We start from the raw sequence: 18648 nt of genomic DNA, 5'->3' as shown, positions 1-18648 counted from the left end.
ATTTCCTAGACTATGTCAGCATTCATTTCATACTATTGCAATAATGACAGGATAGCTGCTCGTGCCAAACGGGCGTCTGCAAAATATACAATCTTAAATCATTATGGTGGAGATTTGTAGAGATAGAGCTAAGAGCAAATATTGTGTCTCACCTAATGGGAAGCGATTCGCATCTGTTAAGCATGTGAGGCTTACCTGGCACAGAAGGGGACAAAAAATGATCACCAGGTTTGTCACACAAATATTGTTTTGTACATAGCGTGACTCGAAATAATGAAGATTGCCGCCGCCGCTGCTGTTGCAGCTGCAGTCTTTGTTGTCTTTTTTTTTTTCTTGGATTGTTGAGTTGTGCCTTCAGCATTAACCTCTCCTCTCGTATTTTGCATGGATCTGTTTGCCTTGTGTGTATGTACGGTGTGAATCTTGTTGGACTTTGTGGGTCTGATGGTTGCTTTATATATAAAGCGGGGTGAAAACTTGTTTTGATATAATAAGTTGAATACGGATGCCTCGGCTTGTAGGGTACCAGTGCAGCTAGATGCAAACTTTCCCCTCAGATAGTGTTACTGCTTGGTAATTACCAAGATGAAGTCGCCACTTTTTTCGAGAGACACATTGTTGAAAGCATGAGGGTGAAGCTGGAGAGGCATATCTTGGCATTAGGTTGGAGTATTGACTTCAACGAATATAAAATTACAAGGCCTAAAGGTAAATACTCTGTGGCTAGGAGCCACAAGATCATATATATTTTTCCTGATTGAGAGCTCGGGATAACTGAAATGTTTGTTTTTTGTTGTCGTAGTTAAACGTTCCATGAGATTTTCAAGCAAATAAAACTAAATGGAAATGAGTACTAGAAAATAGTAGTGGGAGAAGAGATGGATCTTGCGGAAGTAGAAGAGATTGATTGACCAAAGCTGCATTAAGATTTGGCAGATTATTCCCATGTGCGGCACAGCGACGCCTCATTCTGATCCAATTCAACATCTGATTCTGATCCAATACCATTTTGATGTCTCTCCCGGTAATTTCATTAACAAGAAAAATCAAGAACAAGAACTTCAACACCTTTTTTGTCGACGAGTTCATTGGGTCGACCAGTTGGGCTAGTGCCATCAGTTATTCTTATTTGCCGATAAACCCATTTAGTCAGCCTTCCGAAACAAAAAAGAGGAACAGAAAAACATTTCACCATGGCACACAAATCTCACCAGTTAGAACAGTTATGATACATCGGTTCACCGGAAGATGGACATGAGAGTACACAGAAAAGCAGGCATGTCCAAAGTCAAACCAGCACAAAGACAGATAGGTGATAGATGAATAAGCATAAGCCCCATTGGGCGAGTCACCTTCCCAGCAAAACTATAGCAGCAGACGGACTAATAGCGACGACGGAAGCTAACACGGATAAATAACATTTGCTCTGGACACTTTCAAGTATCGAAGCCAGAGTAGACCCCACTCCCCCTCAGGAGCCGCTTCTCCTCCTCGACGTAGTTCTTCCCCCTGCTGGCCTGCCCACGGTCTCTCTTCCGCTTCTCCTTCTGTGAGAATGAAGCAGCCTCCTTCTCTTTCTCCGTCTGCCTTGGCTGGGGGTTCATCACACCGATAAGCTTCTCTCCTTCAGTTACGGCAGCCCTTGTGCGCTCCCGCTCTTCGAAAGACTCGGTTAGAACTTCCTTCTCGTTCCGATCTTTCCCGGTGGACCAAGTCCAGTTAGGTTCAACCTTTGGAGGAGCAACTGTCAGTATAGATGGTCCGCCACGGTACCCGTGCCGGCTCAAAGCACTGAAATCCACACCGCCAGGCTTCTTCTTCTTCAACATAGCTGCTGTTCAGAGAGCTAAAACCAGCGTTAAAAGAGACCCTGACCATGACATCTCATACTTTTAACATCAATGATATATGGTTCACATTACTTCGCTAACAACCAATGTGCCAGATTACAGCAGTCAGAAACAAAACAGAAAGGATAAGACGGTCCAACTTGCAATGTTTGCTAATGCAACTTTAGGGAAGGGAACACTGGGTCTATGTAAGCATGATACATGGGGTCTTTGGCCCAGAGCTTCCCTAAGTAGTCGCTAGAGGTGGTCAGCCTATGGATTTCTTCAGTGGCCCAAATGAGGGCTTGAGCTTTCATAGGGTGAATGATAGCATCCAGTGGTTGGTGTTCATTATCGCTCCCGACCCTCTGCTGATCCCACTGTCTCAAGAGGATGTTGGTGAGGTAATGCAAGGGCTGCTCGTACAACTGCTTCACCGATCTTCCGAGTCCCAGCCATGATGTGGATGGGATCAAGGAGCTGCAGTGATCAGGAATTGGGATGTGCTTCATGTACTCTTGATACATTTCAGCCCTCCTGATCAATGCACCTGCAGTATCCCATAATAGTAAGAGTACGAATATGCAACTCTATGCAGAAAACGTATAATCTTAAAACCACAGGACCTAATCCAATGCAGACCTCTACTGTCCATGGCTGGTGAGCGCAAACTCTAGCTCAGGATCTCAAGAAATGCTTGAGGACTGAAACAGGAATGAAACCTTTTTACTGACACTAGTTCCTGGTTTATTCCATCGGTATATAGAGAAGGTGTGGCACTGAAGGTCAAGGCTAGCCCCCAACTCAGTATACAACTTGAAGCAAACAGGTTTAAGAAATACCGAGGCTTCTTGCCCGGGTGAACATACAAAATTAAATACTTTGTAGTGAGAAACAAATTGAATCTTGCATACATAATTATATATAAGCATGCTGTAATTTGACAAATTTATCATTAAATGAACCCAGAACATATTGTGAAAATTAGCATGTTAATCAGATATTACTCTCCTCACAAAAGAGTAAACAATAATCAGATATTGGCCTTGGCCAGAACCAGTCCAGGCTGATCGGAATCAGTTATTTAAAGACTGTTTAGCGTCTGTCCTAGTGTGTAAGTGTAACAAAAACTATTATTGCTGACACAACCTAAGCTATTCCTCTGTTAGTAATGGTGACAAACAAGAAAAGCGGTATCTGGATACCAAATCTCAAGTATACAAAATACTAATAAGATCAATATACAGGATAAACAGGCAATAACTCCACAACACTTGCGTTAGCTCGTGATTACATGACAGCAAATATCATTTTTACATGGCACAGTGTTAAAATTCACCCAATCACACGAAATCTATATAACCTGTTCAAATATGGACCTATACAATTTGTTGCTAAAGTAGGTGGGTTGGCTCTCTACTACATAGGGGTTCAGTACACAACTACTGTACGTACTTAAGAAAGTTTAACATAATAATTTAACATCTGAGCCAGTTCGTTAGGTGTGTGCAGAATTGTTAGAGCAACTCTAGCAGACCCCGCATCCCGCCCCGACCCGGAAAATAACCACCAAAATGCGGGTCGGGGCGGGAAAACCTGCCCGATCAAACCCGGCAGCCCGCCCCGGGCCGCGAATATTTTTGCGGGGCACGGCAAAATCTTGGCGCTGCGGTGCCCCGCATATGAGCGAAAGCGGTTGGTGGGGGGGCATTTCAGCCCGCGTTTTCCCTCCACCAAAGCATATTCCGCGAATATGCTCTTTTACGGGTCTGTTTGGGGGGTCTGCATCTGTGCCAGCCCGGGCCAGCCCGCAAAAGCTGTTTTACGCGAACTGCAAACACGTTTTGCGGGCCGGACGAATGCAGGGTCTGCTAGAGTTGCTCTTACCCCCAATATCAAATCCTAGTCAGGAAGTCAATTCTCTTGGACTTTTGGTGAATTATTACCACCAACATTGTTGCTTCCCCAAGAAGGCAAAATAACGAACCCCTAAGAACTAACGCTGTGCATAGACTAAATTGTGCCTTGTGCGGACCAATACAAGCAAATAAAAGCTATAAATTTTAGCCTCTAAGAAAAAAGCTATAAAATTTAAAATTGTTTAATTCATCTTAGAGCCATTGGACAAATACAAACTAAAATCACACCAATTTAGTATAACAGGGAGTCGAGACATTATATCAACTCTAGTGAGCGCGCAAATCGATTCTTTTGACAACAAAAAGCGACCGAAATAGCTCTCACCTTTTGCTGGAGCTGTAGATTTGGAGGACATGGGCAGCCGGAAGGAGTTCTCGCCTTTCCCGTTCCCTGCCTCATCGTCGGAATCCGAGCTCGCGTCGTCGCCGGAAGAGAGCTCCACCGGCTCCTCCGACGGCGCGGCCCTCTTCATACCTACCCACCGGCCCACAACAACGTCAGCGTCACTCCTTTCGGGACAAGACCGTAGAAGAGCGAAGCTTTGTGCCCTCACCTGGTCTACGGAACGGGGAAATGCTCCGCCGGCGAGAGGACGGAGGCTGGAGGTCTCGCTCACGGGTCGCCGGCGCCGGAGACGGCGAGATGACTCGGAAGCCGAAACCCTCGATTCCTCCGCTTGGACTGTCCATTCTTTTCAGAAGAGGCCTGTCCTCCTTTTTAACATATCTCTGGGGTTGTTGGGCTTGCATTTTTCTGTTGGGCTCGAATGAGAGAGTAGTGTCAAACAAAAAGGTTCTCTTCACGGGTCCGCGTAGGTTTTTTCTCCGAGTAAAAAATCCCTTGTCTCCAAAACATTAGTTTTTTCTCCGAGTAAAAACAACCTAATTTTCAAAAGCGCCGCTGATACAAAATTTGGATCAAGATTCAAAATTTAAAATACATATCTGAAAAAGGTATACAAGTCACTGCGTGAATTACAGATAATACAAATAGGATCATGGACCCGCTCCATTTTCTTTATCATAAATCAATTCGTAATTTTTGTTTATCATACTATGTTTCAAACATGGATTTTAAATTTATATTTGATTCTTACTACTACTACTACTACTACTACGAATTTTGTTTATAATTTTTCAACAAATGTAAATATGACAATTTAACTCGGGTGCGCTAGTATCATTAGATACTTCCCCATGCCAATTACTTTCCCTATTAGGCCTCCTTTAGTTTGGTCCGTATGAGTTTTGTAGGTATTCTATAGGATAGGAATTTCAAAAACAAAAATCCTTTGGTGAGCTTTGGTTTTTGGAATAGGTTTCTATAACTGTGTATGGTAGGAAACTAGGAAATATTCATTCACATTTTAAAGGGAAGAAAACATTAGCCTAGACTAAATGATTTTTTCCCTATGCATCAAATTAAATGACATTTCTTTCTTCTATAGAAACTGAAATACATGTCAACTTACTTCCGATGATTCATATCCTATGAAGAAAGGAGGCCTTAGGAAGGAATAGTAAAATTATGGGAAGAGTGGTCACCTTATTGATATCTACAGAAACAGAAAATACAGCGAATCGAAACCCGTGGTTGGATGGTTAAGAAGGCAGTAGTACCCCAGCACTAGGGATCAACTTCAGGTTAGACGTTTGGGTGTCTCATAAAAAGCAGAATATTCTTTTAATGGGAGGCAATGTTTCCGTCGACAATGAGACATCTGGGGTGATTTCATCAATCTCAAGACCCGTTGGCTCAGTCTTTTAAAGGTGTTCACAAGGATTAATGTGTATGTGAGTGTTTATAAGGGTGAGTGTATGTATTTATCTGTGAATGTCTATATATGTATTGTGTTTGTAAAAAACAAGGTGATTTTACAAAGATGTCGTCTAATTGTTCTAAGAAATTTACAGGAATATCTTGCCTCAGAAATCTCAAAGTTAATTTAATATGTGGTTTGGTCTTTGGTTTCGACTCATGCAAAATTTAGAGCAAATGGATGTCTCCTACAGGAATTTATAGGTTAATTTATTAAAGAAAAAAAATGTTATAGTATTCCCATCCTATGATTTTTCTTATAAAAATACTTTCTCCAGATGTCCCCTAAGAAATGACAGTACAGTAGCCAAATGGGGAGTTACATTGTGGTAAATTGGTACTTCCACTGTAAATTAATATAAGACCATTTAAAACATTGCTTTAGTAATCTAAACGCTTTTAAATTATTTTACAGAGGGAGTACATGCAAGTTAGAAAAATATTTGTCAACCAAATTTTAGAAACTAGGATGGAATGTATCAAGAATTGTGGTGGCAGTAGCAAAAAGGTAACATCCCTTATTGATCAAATTTATTTGGGCCATGCACCAAGAAAGTGTCACATTGTTCATCTTATTGTATTCCCACCTCCCACACTGTTCTTCTATCAATCTCTGAATCTCTGACATCAGACTTTGGGAATGGCACCCAGAGACTCCTTGAGCTTCTCGGAGGAGTGTGAGAGATCAATCATGTCGCCTCTCAGGTACCGGTCGTAGGCGGCGAGGTCGAAGTGGCCGTGGCCGCACATGGCAATGAGGATGACCTTCTCCTCCCCGGTCCTCTTGCACTCCAGCGCTTCCCTGATCGCCGCCGCGATGGCGTGCGTCGGCTCCGGCGCCGGGATGATGCCCTCCGTCCGTGCAAATTGTATTGCAGCTGCAGATAATTCATCAACGAAGTCAAGGAATGTCTGAGTTCAGAAATCAACATTCAACAGCAAAGTTCAGAGATGCCGTTTCATCTCATATAGTTACAGAAAAAATTGCTCACTGGTCAGAAGAACAACACAGTGTGTTAATCGGTCAGTACCTTCGAAGCACTCAGTTTGTTGTATGGACATGGCCTCCATGAACCCGAGCTCATACACATGGGAGATCAGAGGCGCCATTCCATGGTAGCGAAGCCCACCTGCAGAAAATGGCTTTGCGTCAGTAAACAGAGCAGGGAGACAGATAAGGAGTTGCAGTGATCAACACCTGCATGGATGGGATCGGGGACAAAGTCGTGGCCGAGGGTGTGCATCTTCATCAGCGGCGTCAGCCCGGCCGTGTCACCGTAGTCGTAGGTGTAGACACCCTTGGTGAGCGTGGGGCACGCCGCGGGCTCCACGGCCTTGAACTGCGGGTTCATCCTGCCGGCCAGCTTCTCGCGCATGAAGGGGAAGGCGAGCCCGCCGAAGTTGGAGCCCCCGCCGGTGCAGCCGATGACGACGTCCGGGGTGTCGCCGATGGCCGCCAGCTGCTCCAGGCACTCCTCGCCGATGACGGTCTGGTGCAGCAGGACGTGGTTGAGCACGCTGCCGAGGCAGTACTTGGTGTCGGCGTTGGTGGCCGCGACCTCCACCGCCTCGGAGATGGCCATCCCGAGGCTCCCCGGGCTGCTCGGGTCCGCCGCCAGTAGCCTCCTGCCGGCCTCCGTCACGTCGGACGGCGACGGGTGCACCTTGGCGCCCCACGTCTCCATCATCAGCCTCCGGTACGGCTTCTGGTCGTACGACGCGCGCACCTGCCACACCTCGCAGTTGAGGCCGAAGAGGGTGCTGGCGAAGGAGAGCGCGCTGCCCCACTGGCCGGCGCCGGTCTCGGTCACCACGTTCTTGACCCCCGCCGCCGCGTTGTACCACGCCTGTGGCACGGCGGTGTTGCCCTTGTGCGACCCCGCCGGGCTCGTGCCTTCGTACTTGTAGTAGATCTTGGCCGGCGTGCCCAGCAGCTTCTCCAGCCTCTTGGCCCTGCCATGTCACCACCGCAAACACCTCACTCCACGCTCCCCTAAATGGCGACAGCAACAGCAACGGCGTCCAGAAAAGCACGGGTTCTTTTCTTTACCTGATCAGCGGCGTGGGGCGCCAGAGCTCGTAGACGTCGCGGACCTCGTCGGGAATGTCGATGAACCGCTCCTCCGTCAGCTCCTGCCTGATGAGCTCGTCGGGGAACAGAGGGGCAAGGTCGCTGGGGTTCAGCGGCTGGTGCGTCCCCGGGTGCAGCATCGGCGGCGGCTTCACCGGCAGGTCGGCGATGAGGTTGTACCATTGCTTCGGGACGCCCACGTTGCCTGGGTACGACCCGGCCCTGGCAGCGAAGCTCCTACGTACATTGACAGCAACAACTCTGTTCTTTGGTAGGCGATGAAGTGGAGAAGCTTGCTCCGCGACTGCTGCAATTGCAATGTAGGTACTGTCAGGCATCAGCTTGGTGTTTTCGGCGGCAGAATTCAGAAACAATGTAGATACAATTAATGACTGATGAGTCTGATTGCCAATGTGTTACCACCACAGATTAGATTTGCTTAATGATTTCAGACTGAATACTACTCCCTCCGTACCTAAATATAAGTCTTTTAAGATATTTCACTAGATGTCTACATACGGAGCAAAATGAATGAATCTATACGCTAAAGTATGTCTATATACATCCGTATGTAGTTCATTAGTTGAACCTCTAGAAAGACTTATATTTAGGAACGAAGGGAGTAGTATTAGTTGACAATGTTGTTGATCTGAAAAATATTCATAACGTCGCGTGGAAATGATTATTGTCACAGCATCTTCAATAGATGGTCCAAATGTAAAAATAACTAACTTTTGGACCGTCTGGGGCAAAAAACGGTGCTTCAACAGACGGTCCATATGCAAAAAAAATTGAACCGCGGCCTCTTCGTGATGTAAAATCCAACACCTCGCGGTGCAAATTTATATCACGAGGTGCATCCGGTCCAAAACCAGCCGTCGCCCGAGAACGCCCAACCGCCACTTCCTTTCCGTTCCCGTCCGCCCGCCCGAAGACCAGTCGGCCGGAATCCGCCGCCGCGACTGCCGAAAACCACGCCGTCGACGCCGCCACCACCCCAAATCCCCGTCGCCTCCCTTGCCGGTAGCCGGCTCGCAGCCGCCTGGACGCCGCCGAATCGGGAGGCAGCCGGCGCGGGATTCGACGCCTCCGGCGGTCCGGCTGCCGCGGTAGGCCTCCGCCGGGTCTAAAGCTGCCGCCGACCTCGTCCCCGTCGGTCGTGAGCCTGTTCACGGCCGTTGCGCCGGCCGCACGACCGCCGCACGAAGCCCTCCGTCCCGCTAACGAAGTACTGTTCGCCGCCCGCCGAGCTCCTCTTGGCCGGCCTCGAAGCTCTTTTCTTATCACCGCCGCCGTCCGGAGGAGCCGACCGCAGCCGTCAGCAGCAGCCAATCCAACCGGCGGCCATCTTCTTCCACCGCGCGCACTAGATGTTCGACGGAATTCTTCAAGGTAAAAAAAATATTGTATTCGTAAAAAACTATGTTGTATTTGTAAAAAACTATGTTGTATTTGTGTTGCATTTCATCTCCTGAATCTGAAGAACTATGTAATAATTTGATATTGTGGACATAAAATTTTGTTTCAAAACATGGTTTTATGCAATATGTGCGGCTGTACAGTGTCTGAACAGCAGACGTGCGGCTGTTGTCCGGTTTTGGACCATGAATTTGGACCATCTATTGGACCAGTTGTTAGAATTGACCTTTTTTCGAAGCTCCAAAATTCACTTTTTGACCGTTTAAATTTTACTTCTTTGATTTTGGACCGTCAAATTTTGACTCATCTAATGGAGATGCTCATCTAATAGAGATGCTCATCTAATGGAGATGCTCTTAGGTACTACTCCCTCCGTACCTAAATATAAGTCTTTTAAGATATTTCACTAGGTGTCTGCATACGGAGCAAAATGAGTGAATCTATATCCTAAAATATGTCTATATATTAATTCATTAACGAAACTCTTAGAAAGAGTTATATTTAGGAACGGAGGGAGTAGGTACTAAGACGAACAACCCAAGCGTGCCCATCGACACAGTCGTGCTCTTCATTTATCCGCATTTATCCAACCTGGACCAACGGAATACGCGATGTTGACTTAACGCCTAACCAAATTTGATTTTGCGTTCTACGTAGTATATCCAGCTCCACAGATAGCCCCTTGTTGATGTCGATCCGTTTTGGGAACTGATGTCACTTTCTTCTCTTGAACACATTGCAGGAAATAATTTTTTTTATGCTGAACTTTGGTACTATCATGTCATCACCTGCGATCCCTCTGTTCATCTCCTGTTTGAAACTGTATCCACTAACGACTGACAATTAACACTGTATACATCTCCACAGAAACGAGGAATTTTTCAGGATTCAGGAGCTGTTGGATTGGTTTGGGAGTTGGGGCTGGACAAGAATAATAACTGAATCCAACATCTCGGAAGAAACAAGAATAAGTACTACGTGGACAAGAGCACGGCCAGAATCAAACAACTCGGCGAGGAAAAATCCTTGAAATCCAAGCCCGCGTAAACCGAATCAAACATGCAGATCACAAATGGTTTTGAGCGGGGAGAAGAAGGGAGCAGGAAAGATGAGGAGGGTTCATGTCATCCACGGGCGCGCGCACCTGGGAGCCGGGGAGGGCGAAGGGCGGTGGAGGCGGTGGCCATTTCTTGCCGTCGCAATGGAGCCGCCGCCGCGGCGCCTGCTTGCGGTTCCTGGCTTCCTGGATCGCGCCGCGAAAGCTGCTCTGCTCAGTGGGTAGTAGTCAACCGCGCGCGTGGGCTGTGAGAGTGAGAGAGAAACTGCCTGCCACCGGGTGGCGTCGGGATAGTAGTTAACCTTTTGCAGGGTTTCTCGGGCCTTCCCTCGCTCGTGCAGCGTCTGTCTGTTTTTCTCTGTGGATTCTGCCTGCGACTACGTACAACGCACGGCGTGGCAGACGTGGGGAGGAGGGGAGCTCGCTTGCTCGGCGGGGTCAATGGCTGGATGCGATTGCGAGACTTGGTGGGTGGGTGGGTGGATGGTTGGTTGGTCGCGGCGGCTATTGATGGCGGCGGCTACACCGCTACACAGGGGATCAAAGTATTTCCCAAACTGAATCGTGTTAAAAAAAAAATCAATTTTTGTGTGACCCCGATAGCTAAACGTCACACGGCACTGTATGATGTCTTTGTCTTAGACGTCACACAGTGTAGTGTGATGTCTATGTCTTAGACGTCACACTAGATCTCGAACGACATACAACGTAGTATGAGACGTCATACAATGTAGTGTGACGTCTAAAACAAAGACGTCATAAAAAAGATCACACTGATGACGATTCATTTTGTGAATTAGTTGTGTTCTTAGGTCAATTTTTTTCATTTTGCCAAGTGATCTGTCGATCAAGGATAATGTGGACCCAGACACCGCATTCATCCCCATAACCCGCCGACATGAATTTAAGAGGGCCTCGACCATCTAAAACTACTAGCCAAATGTGTCCCGTTGCAGTTCGGTCAAAATTTAATAAAATTAAACGCATTTGATGCATATTTCAAAAATCCAGACGATATTCATTGGATAGTTTTTATATAAAAACGGATGGTTTTCGACATGTTTGAACTAGACCGAACTCTAAACCTAGTCTAAAGTGACCGCCGGAGTCCATTTTCCGTGTCCGACGACCATGAGCCTTAAAAATGAAGCTCCGGCTCAAAGCTTGCTTGCAGCTAATTGACTGACGATTATGAATTCGCCAAGTTTGGCTTCAACAAAGGAAGGGAGTGGTGGTCTTTCTGGGACTCGAGCGCCGACGACCTCTCATGCTCTACTCTTGCTCGCAGCCGACGGTGTCCATGAAGGTGCTGGCGTTGTTGTCGTGCCGACGGAGCATGGAGGAGCTGGCGACGCCGTCTCGTCCTCACTCTTGCCTTAGACTTCATCCGCCGCCTGGCAGACACGGTTCCGCCAGTGGTCGCGACGGTTTTCGCGATCGATACAGAAGGATTCGAGCAACTCCTTTTGCTCCCCCATGTTCACGTCTAACGCGACGGCTGGGTCGACACGCAAGTTCCTCCTCCGTGCTCCGGTGCTCGTTAAGGAGGTGGAGGTTGTACTCCTCGTAAGCCTCACCTGCCGGAACACAGCCCGCCGCACTTCCAACACCATCTGAGTGTAGTGAGCGCGGGCCTCGCCCACGGTGATGTCGGCATTCGTCGGCGAGGACGGGGGCACCGACTCATCGTCGGCCGCCTCTTTCATTGTGCGTCCGCCTTCGTCTGCTTGTCGGACTGCTAGCCGACATCAATGACGATGATCTTCGTCTTCTACTCGGGCGAGAGGTTGCCACAAATGGCTTTGGAGCTCGAGGAGGCCATGACGAGCATGATGCAGAGGAGAATGGGGTTTGGAGTTTAAATAGCGGACGGATGACATGGCAAGCAGTGGGGTGGTTACTGATGGGCGGTACATGGACGGACGGATGACGACGAAGTAGGTTCCTTGGGAACCTTGCATGTTTAATGCATGGGTGGAACGAGGGATTATCGTTTGAACACGGAGGAGTTGCGTGCGTTGGCATTGAACGGACGGCGCTCTTGGACGACGCATCGCTTCAATGCCGGAGTGTCATTGAGAAGTCCCGTCGCTTTGAGCTGGCATAAATGCAGATCGGTGGGTTGGAGCAAACAATTTCTGGGTGGGCGAAAACTGTCAGACACGAGCGCGGCAGCGGTTCAAATGCCCGCAAAGCCTCCCTCACCCCTTCTCTATCCAGTTTGTTTCTTCTTTGTAAAAAAAAGACGGATCGATCGGCGGATCAATACAGACTTGTCTCGGAGGTAAGGGTGTAAGCGGTGCAGGATATCCCGCCCGGCCGCGACGCCGCCCCGCAAAAGAATCCCGCAAGTCGTCGTTGGGCTGGCTGCATCATGTTTAACGGGCGTAAGCGGTCACGCTGCTGTGTCGAGCGGATTCCTCATATCCTCGAACACTTCCTTTCCTTCCCCCCGATGGCAAAAGCTCTGCCGCCGCCTTCACCCACCTGAAGCCCCTCCTTTACCCACCCGCCCGGCGTTCACCACCTCCCCGTCCACGGCCTGTGGTATACAGTCTCAAGAACACCTTGTTTATTGAGCATCCACGGTGGGATCGTCGGCAGCGCCGTCGCCATCTTCACATCGGGACTGCCCTGCCGAAATCCCCAGTGAAGATATTGTTCCTCCATCGCCTCTGTCACGCGCTGAAGAAGATGTTCCCCCGTCGCTTCCCTCGTCAATTGGTGCTGCTCTTTTGTCATTGTCTACTTCAACAAGGGCTAACCCAACCTTGTTGCACTCTTGCCTCTCCTCCAAGAACAAAGGTCATGCGTCAACTCGTCAGTTTCAGAATATGTTGATATGCCACTGCAGATGGTCAGAAACATTTTACTGCGGATGGTCAGTTCCGATGTATTTCAACTTTCAACATTGTTGAGTTTACTGAAGGAGGAACTTGTTCCGGAATTCAGAGGGTTATATTGTTGTACATACTAGTTTGCACAAAGTTGTACACTGTCTTACAGAGAATTCATGTTGGTTTTACATACTACTTGCTTGAATGAGCAACTTATTTCCGTTTAAGAGAATCCAGAGAGTTTTCTTGCTGTACATTTTGTGTTGTAATACACTATTGAGACTGTGCCTGATGGGTCTCTGCGGACACATGCGGGTTGCCGCGCTATCCGCTAAAAGTTAAGCGGGCTAATAGACGAGCAGATGCGGTGGCCGCTGGAAAAGCTGGCTCCCGCTTTGCTGTTTGGCGGGCGGTCGCATCCCGCCCCGCCTACAAGCTGACTCGGAGGCATCATTTCTCTTCGATGCTATGGGTTTTTTTTTCAAAGGCGCGTCGACACGGTTGCAATTTGCATCCCATTTTTCCTGCAAAAGTCCATCACCCTCTCCACCATTCTCGCCATGCTGAGCCACAAAGCGCGATCACGTCAGAGAGGATTTGGTCGTCAATCGTTGGTTGGTTTGATTCCCAGTTTCCCATGTGGCCAATCCTCAATGCAGCAGCTTGAGAAAGAAACCTTTGGAGCCCATATTTTCTTTGTTTGTTTGTTTGTTTCGAGGAATGTAGAATGTGATCGCACCAGTACTGATAATTTAGTTTAACCATATGTGCGTGTCCCTGTCGAAGAGAGCTGTTGAACCTTATGGTCCCGTGCTTACCAAATGCTGCAACAGTGTACAACTTGAAAAGAGCTGTTGAACATGATGGTCCGTATCGAGGCCTTGTCATGATTAGGATAAAATCTCATATTGAACGTTGCATTTTGCTCCTCCTTTCCTCCCTAATTTCCTTTTAAGTCATCATGTCTTGCAAAGTTTCTTCCAAGGCGACGGATGCCACATCATGTTTCTCATCAATCCTCCCAGTTGGTCTTACGCCTCGGCCTCTCCATTCACTCCCACGGTCGCCTTCCCTCCTTTTCTCTTTAGAACGGCATATTAATCTTTTAATTTGGGGCAATCTTTGATGGACGATCAACAATGGATGAGAGTGAATGGCTTGTCTTTGTGTCGGGTCTTGAAGGCTTCCAAAGATTAAAATGCATATAAAATTAAAAAGAAGGCCCCAAATTTAGTAGGAAGGACACAAGATACAACAAACATGAACAAGGCATAGCAATTAAGGGAAGAGGTCATACCAAGTTTGTTGCATTCTTCGGGGCCATGGAGGAGGGAAGAGGGAGGGGGAGGCCGAGTGTCGTCGTTTTCTTACGACAGATGCCATGGGGTGGCTTATCGAGAATGGTTGGGGCCGAAAGAACACCGACGGGCTCCGGTAACGAGATTGGAAACGAAGGTGCGAGACACACGATGTACCCAGGTTCGGGGTCCTCCGTGGGAGGTAACACCCCTAGTCCTACTGGTTTGGTTGATGAACCGGGCGAGTTACAATAGTGCTCCTTGAGCTGTGCGATAGAGGAGGAAGAAGGAGCTAGCTGCTCTCGCTACCTCTCCTATGTGGGTGGGTGTGCGCGTGGTGGAGTTGGCCGACCCCGCGCATGGGGTGGCTGTAGGGGCTTTATAGGCCAACCCCCTTGCTTACAATATAGATACATGGCGGGGGGGGGGGGGCTGGCACCCTCTCAGCCGGCTAGAGGTCCCACCGGTTGAGGAGTCTTGTCGCTTGTAGGGCCCGCCGGCTGGGGGGGTCTCGTCGCGTCGTGGTACGGGCTACGCATCGTAGCGTCGTCTTGTGGCGGCTAGCGGCGGTCAACAGTACTGCCAGCCGCACTATAGCCATGTGGGGGTTGGAATGGAGTAGGCAGAGGCTTGCCGCCACTATGCCGCCTCGCCTAGTTGCAGTCGGCTACAGTCAACGGTATGGCCGCCTCCTTTGTAGCCGGGAGCATGCTGACCTGTGGTACTTGGGTCACTGTACCCACATCTCGTTGATGCGTCCCTGACACGTGTGTCAGGGTGATGTGACAAGGGCCGACCCGTGCGAGCCGGATGGCGGGCGGCTTCGCCCCGAGCCCGCCCGGCTGCGTAGCCGGTCAGTAGCAGCCGACCTACACGGGGGCAGCGTCCGCCTTGTATTTTCTTGAAGAAGAAAGGGGGAAATGGCCTGAATAGGCCTACCCCGGAGCTATCCCCCCGTTAGTAGTCCCCGAAGCAGGGGAGGCCCGCCGGCTCGGAGCGGCAGACCTCGCCGACTTCGATCCTGTGTGTGCGGGCCTGCAAAGCCGTAGCCGAATCGCTTGCGAGACGAAGGTGGCCGAGGTCGCAGCTGGTCGGTGTCCTGCGTGTTGGGGAACGTTGCATGGGAAATAAAAAAATTCCTACGTGCAAACACGATCTATCCATGGTGATGACCATCTAAGAGAGGAGCGATTGAATCTACATACCCTTGTAGATCGCTAAGCGAAAGCGTTCAAGAACGCGGTTGATGTAGTGGTACGTCTTCCCGATCTTATCACGAACCGTCCCGTGAACTCCCAATCAAGTGCCGAACGGACAGAACCTTTGCGTTCAACACATGTACAACTGGGTGACGCCTTCACCTCCTCAATCCAGCGAGCATTGGTGAAGTAGCATCTCGAGTCCTCCGGCAGCACGACGACGTGGTGAGGTTTTGGTGGTGGTAGCTCAGCACGGCTGCGCCGTGGGGTATCTAGAGGAGAGAACTACGAGGGAGAGGAGGTGCAGCACCACGGCAAGATTGTCATGTAGCTGCCCTCTCCCTACCTCTCTATATATAGGGGAAGGGAGAGTGGAGGGCGCCCTAGGGTTTCCCCTTAGGGCACGGCGGCCAAGGGAGGGGAGGGCGGCTGCTAGGGTTGGGTGGCCCCTCCCACTTGGGTGCCTTGCCACCCAACTTGGGCTGGCGGCGGCCAAAGGAGGAGCCCACACCCCATTCGGCCGAAGTGGGTTGGGGAGAGGGGCTACGCCCAGCCCCCTGGTGGGCTGCGGTGCCCCCTCTCCTTGGCCCATGAGGCCCCCAAACAATTGTCAGGTCCTCCCAAAACCCCTTTCGGCACTCCGTGAATCCCTCAGCACACCTCGGAACACTTCCGGACTTCGATGACCTTCATCATATATATCAATCTTCATCTCCACACTATTCCGTAGTTCCTCGTCACGTCCGAGATCTCATCCGGGACTCCGAACAACCTTCGGTCACCAACACAATGACTCAATTATGCTTATATCGTCATCGAACCTTAAGTGTGCAGACCCTGCGGGTTCGAGAACAATGCAGACATGACCGAGACACTCTTCAGTCAATAACCAATAGCGGGACCTGGATGCCCATATTGGTTCTTACATATTCTACGAAGATATTTCATCGGCCGAACCTCAATGTCAAGGATTCAATCAATCCCGTATGCTATTCCCTTTGTCCATCGGTATGTTACTGGCCCGTGATTCGATCGTCAGTATCTCCATACCTAGCTCAATCTCGTTGATGGCAAGTCTCTTTACTTGTTCTGTAATACAAAATCCTCTGTCCAACTCCTTAGTCACATTGCTTGCAAGCTCATTGTCATATTGTATTACCGAGTGGGCCCATAGATACCTCTCCGTCATACGGAGTGACAAAACTCAGTCTCGATTCACGCCAACCCAACAGACACCCTCGGAGATACATGTAGAGCACATTTATAGTCACTCAGTTACGTTGTGACGTTGATACACACAAGGCATTCCTCCGGTGTCCGGGACTTGCATGATCTCATGGTCATAGGAACACATACTTGACATGCAGAAAACAGTAGCAGTAAACTCACACAATCATATGCTATGTTTATAGTTTGGGTCTTGTCCATCACATCATTCTCCTAATGATGTGATCCTGTTATCAAATGACAACTCATGTCTATGGTCAGGAAACCTTGACCATCTTCGATCAACGAGCTACTCCATTAGAGGCTTACTAGGGACAGTGTGTTGTCTATGTATCCACATATGTATTTGAGTTTCCAATCAATACAATTATAGCATGGATAATAAATGATTATCTTGAACAAGGAAATATAAGAATAACTATTTTATTATTGCCTCTAGGGCATATTTCCAACACCGCGGGCCGCCTCGGGCTCTCTGAAGGGCAGAGGGAGGATGCCACGTGAGGCGCGCTACAATCTGTGGCCTAACACGCCAAGCGGGTGACAAGACCGGGCCGAGAGGCGGGGCCCGCTTCACCGCGGCCTCAGCCCACACGCGCGGATCTTCTGCGGGTCGAGGCCGACGGTTCGTGTTGCCAACGCTCAGTAATGCCACTCGTGCATCGCGGAGTAGTGGGGATCGTGCGCGTCAGATCCTCTCCTCACTACCCCGCGCGGGGTTTAAATGGGAAGAGGAGGGGCACAAAGAGCCATTCACTCCCCTACACCATCCTTCGTCTTCCCCATCACTCCCCTCCTGCATAGAGAGAGAGAAGAAAGAGAGAGACGAAGGACGCGTGCCCTCCGCGCCGTCGCACGCCGTCGAAGCCCGTCGGGATCTGCCGGCCTCCACCGCATTCGGACCCGCGCATCGAGCCTCCACCGAGCACGATGACGACCAAAGGCACGTGGGACGGTAACGTCGTCGATGAGGAGTACCTCGAGTGCCTCCACCACCGCCGCAAGTTACCATCGGCAGGGATTGTGGAAGCACGCATCGCGGGGGCGGAATACACCCTAGCCCCGCGGGACGGCGAGGTGGTGGTCTTCGCGGAGCACTTCGCCCGAGGTTCGGGCTGCCGGCGAGTACCTTGTTCCGCCGGTTTCTCACGCATTTCGGCCGGCAACCCCACCATCTTGGCGCCAATGTTGTTCTGCAGCTGGCCGCCTTCATCTTGCTGTGCGAGGGCTACTTGGGGTTTGAGCCGCGCGTGGACCTTTGGCGTTGGCTTTTCTTCCTCAAGCAGCAAATGCTCCTGAATAAAAGCAGCAAGCTAAAGGAGATGACCGCATGCAGGGCATCCCTTGTTTATCACCGTACAGGGGCCGGCTTCCCAAAGCTTTCTCTACAGGACTCGATGAAGGGATGAAGAAGGGGTTCTTCTATGTGAAAAACATCGAGCCAGCCCTGGACCTCATCAACCTGCCCGACTTCATCAACACACCTGAGCCGCCATGCTGAACTGGAAGTCGGTCCTGCCGTAGCCAGTCAAAGAGGTTGATCAACTCTGCGCCAGGCTGGTCCAGCTGACCAACTCAGAGGGCCTCATGGGCACGCACCTCCTCACCACCATGGTGGCACACCGGGTTGAGCCATTGCAGCGCCGTCCGCACCTCATCTGCTAGATGGGCGACCAACGTGACCCGTGTCGCCTCTCCATGAAGGAGTTGAGGGCGGTGCACGTGGCGAGGCGGGTGAACCTCATCTCAACCGCCAAGATGGACGAGGGGAGTGGCAATGGGGCAAGGCTCCCCTTGATCGGCATCATCCGGCTCCCGTGGTAAGTAGCGCGTCCCCTTTCCTTTTTTCTGCTGTGTATGCCATTTTTCCATGCCGGACGCCGAATGCCTTCCGCGGGGAGAATTGTTTCGCCGGCTGCAAATCTACGGCGAGGAGATCGAGGACACCGACGAGGTGGAGATGAGGGACAAGG

The 18648-nt window shown here is 49.7% G+C and overlaps 2 protein-coding genes across 5 annotated transcripts; both read right to left on the bottom strand.

The window, feature by feature from the left end:
* Positions 1-1186: 1186 nt before the first annotated feature.
* On the bottom strand, positions 1187-4453 carry LOC123412547 (protein RDM1). Of its 3 annotated transcripts, none has more exons than XM_045105496.1 (3): positions 4303-4453; positions 4074-4223; positions 1187-2379 (listed from the first exon to the last, which is right to left on the bottom strand). In XM_045105496.1, exons 1-3 carry the CDS (start codon positions 4436-4438, stop codon positions 2003-2005), a joined length of 663 nt encoding a protein of 220 aa, XP_044961431.1. In that variant the 5' UTR covers positions 4439-4453; the 3' UTR covers positions 1187-2002. The 3 variants fall into 3 exon arrangements, with proteins under 3 accessions (XP_044961431.1, XP_044961429.1, XP_044961430.1); XM_045105494.1 differs by having other exon boundaries at positions 1187-1834; XM_045105495.1 differs by having other exon boundaries at positions 1187-1831.
* A 1606-nt stretch (positions 4454-6059) lies between these two features.
* Positions 6060-10648, bottom strand: LOC123412545 (tryptophan synthase beta chain 2). 2 transcript variants are annotated; one of them, XM_045105492.1, is made up of 5 exons: positions 10202-10648; positions 7618-7945; positions 6766-7520; positions 6599-6697; positions 6060-6445 (listed from the first exon to the last, which is right to left on the bottom strand). In XM_045105492.1, exons 1-5 carry the CDS (start codon positions 10242-10244, stop codon positions 6195-6197), a joined length of 1476 nt encoding a protein of 491 aa, XP_044961427.1. In that variant the 5' UTR covers positions 10245-10648; the 3' UTR covers positions 6060-6194. The 2 variants fall into 2 exon arrangements, with proteins under 2 accessions (XP_044961427.1, XP_044961428.1); XM_045105493.1 differs by having other exon boundaries at positions 7618-7942; positions 10202-10642.
* Positions 10649-18648: the final 8000 nt, after the last annotated feature.

Source organism: Hordeum vulgare, chromosome 7H (genome assembly GCF_904849725.1).
Source record: "Hordeum vulgare subsp. vulgare chromosome 7H, MorexV3_pseudomolecules_assembly, whole genome shotgun sequence".
Lineage (NCBI taxonomy): Eukaryota > Viridiplantae > Streptophyta > Magnoliopsida > Poales > Poaceae > Hordeum > Hordeum vulgare.
Note: the sequence above shows the minus strand (reverse complement) of the source record. Positions and strands in the feature narration are given on the sequence as shown.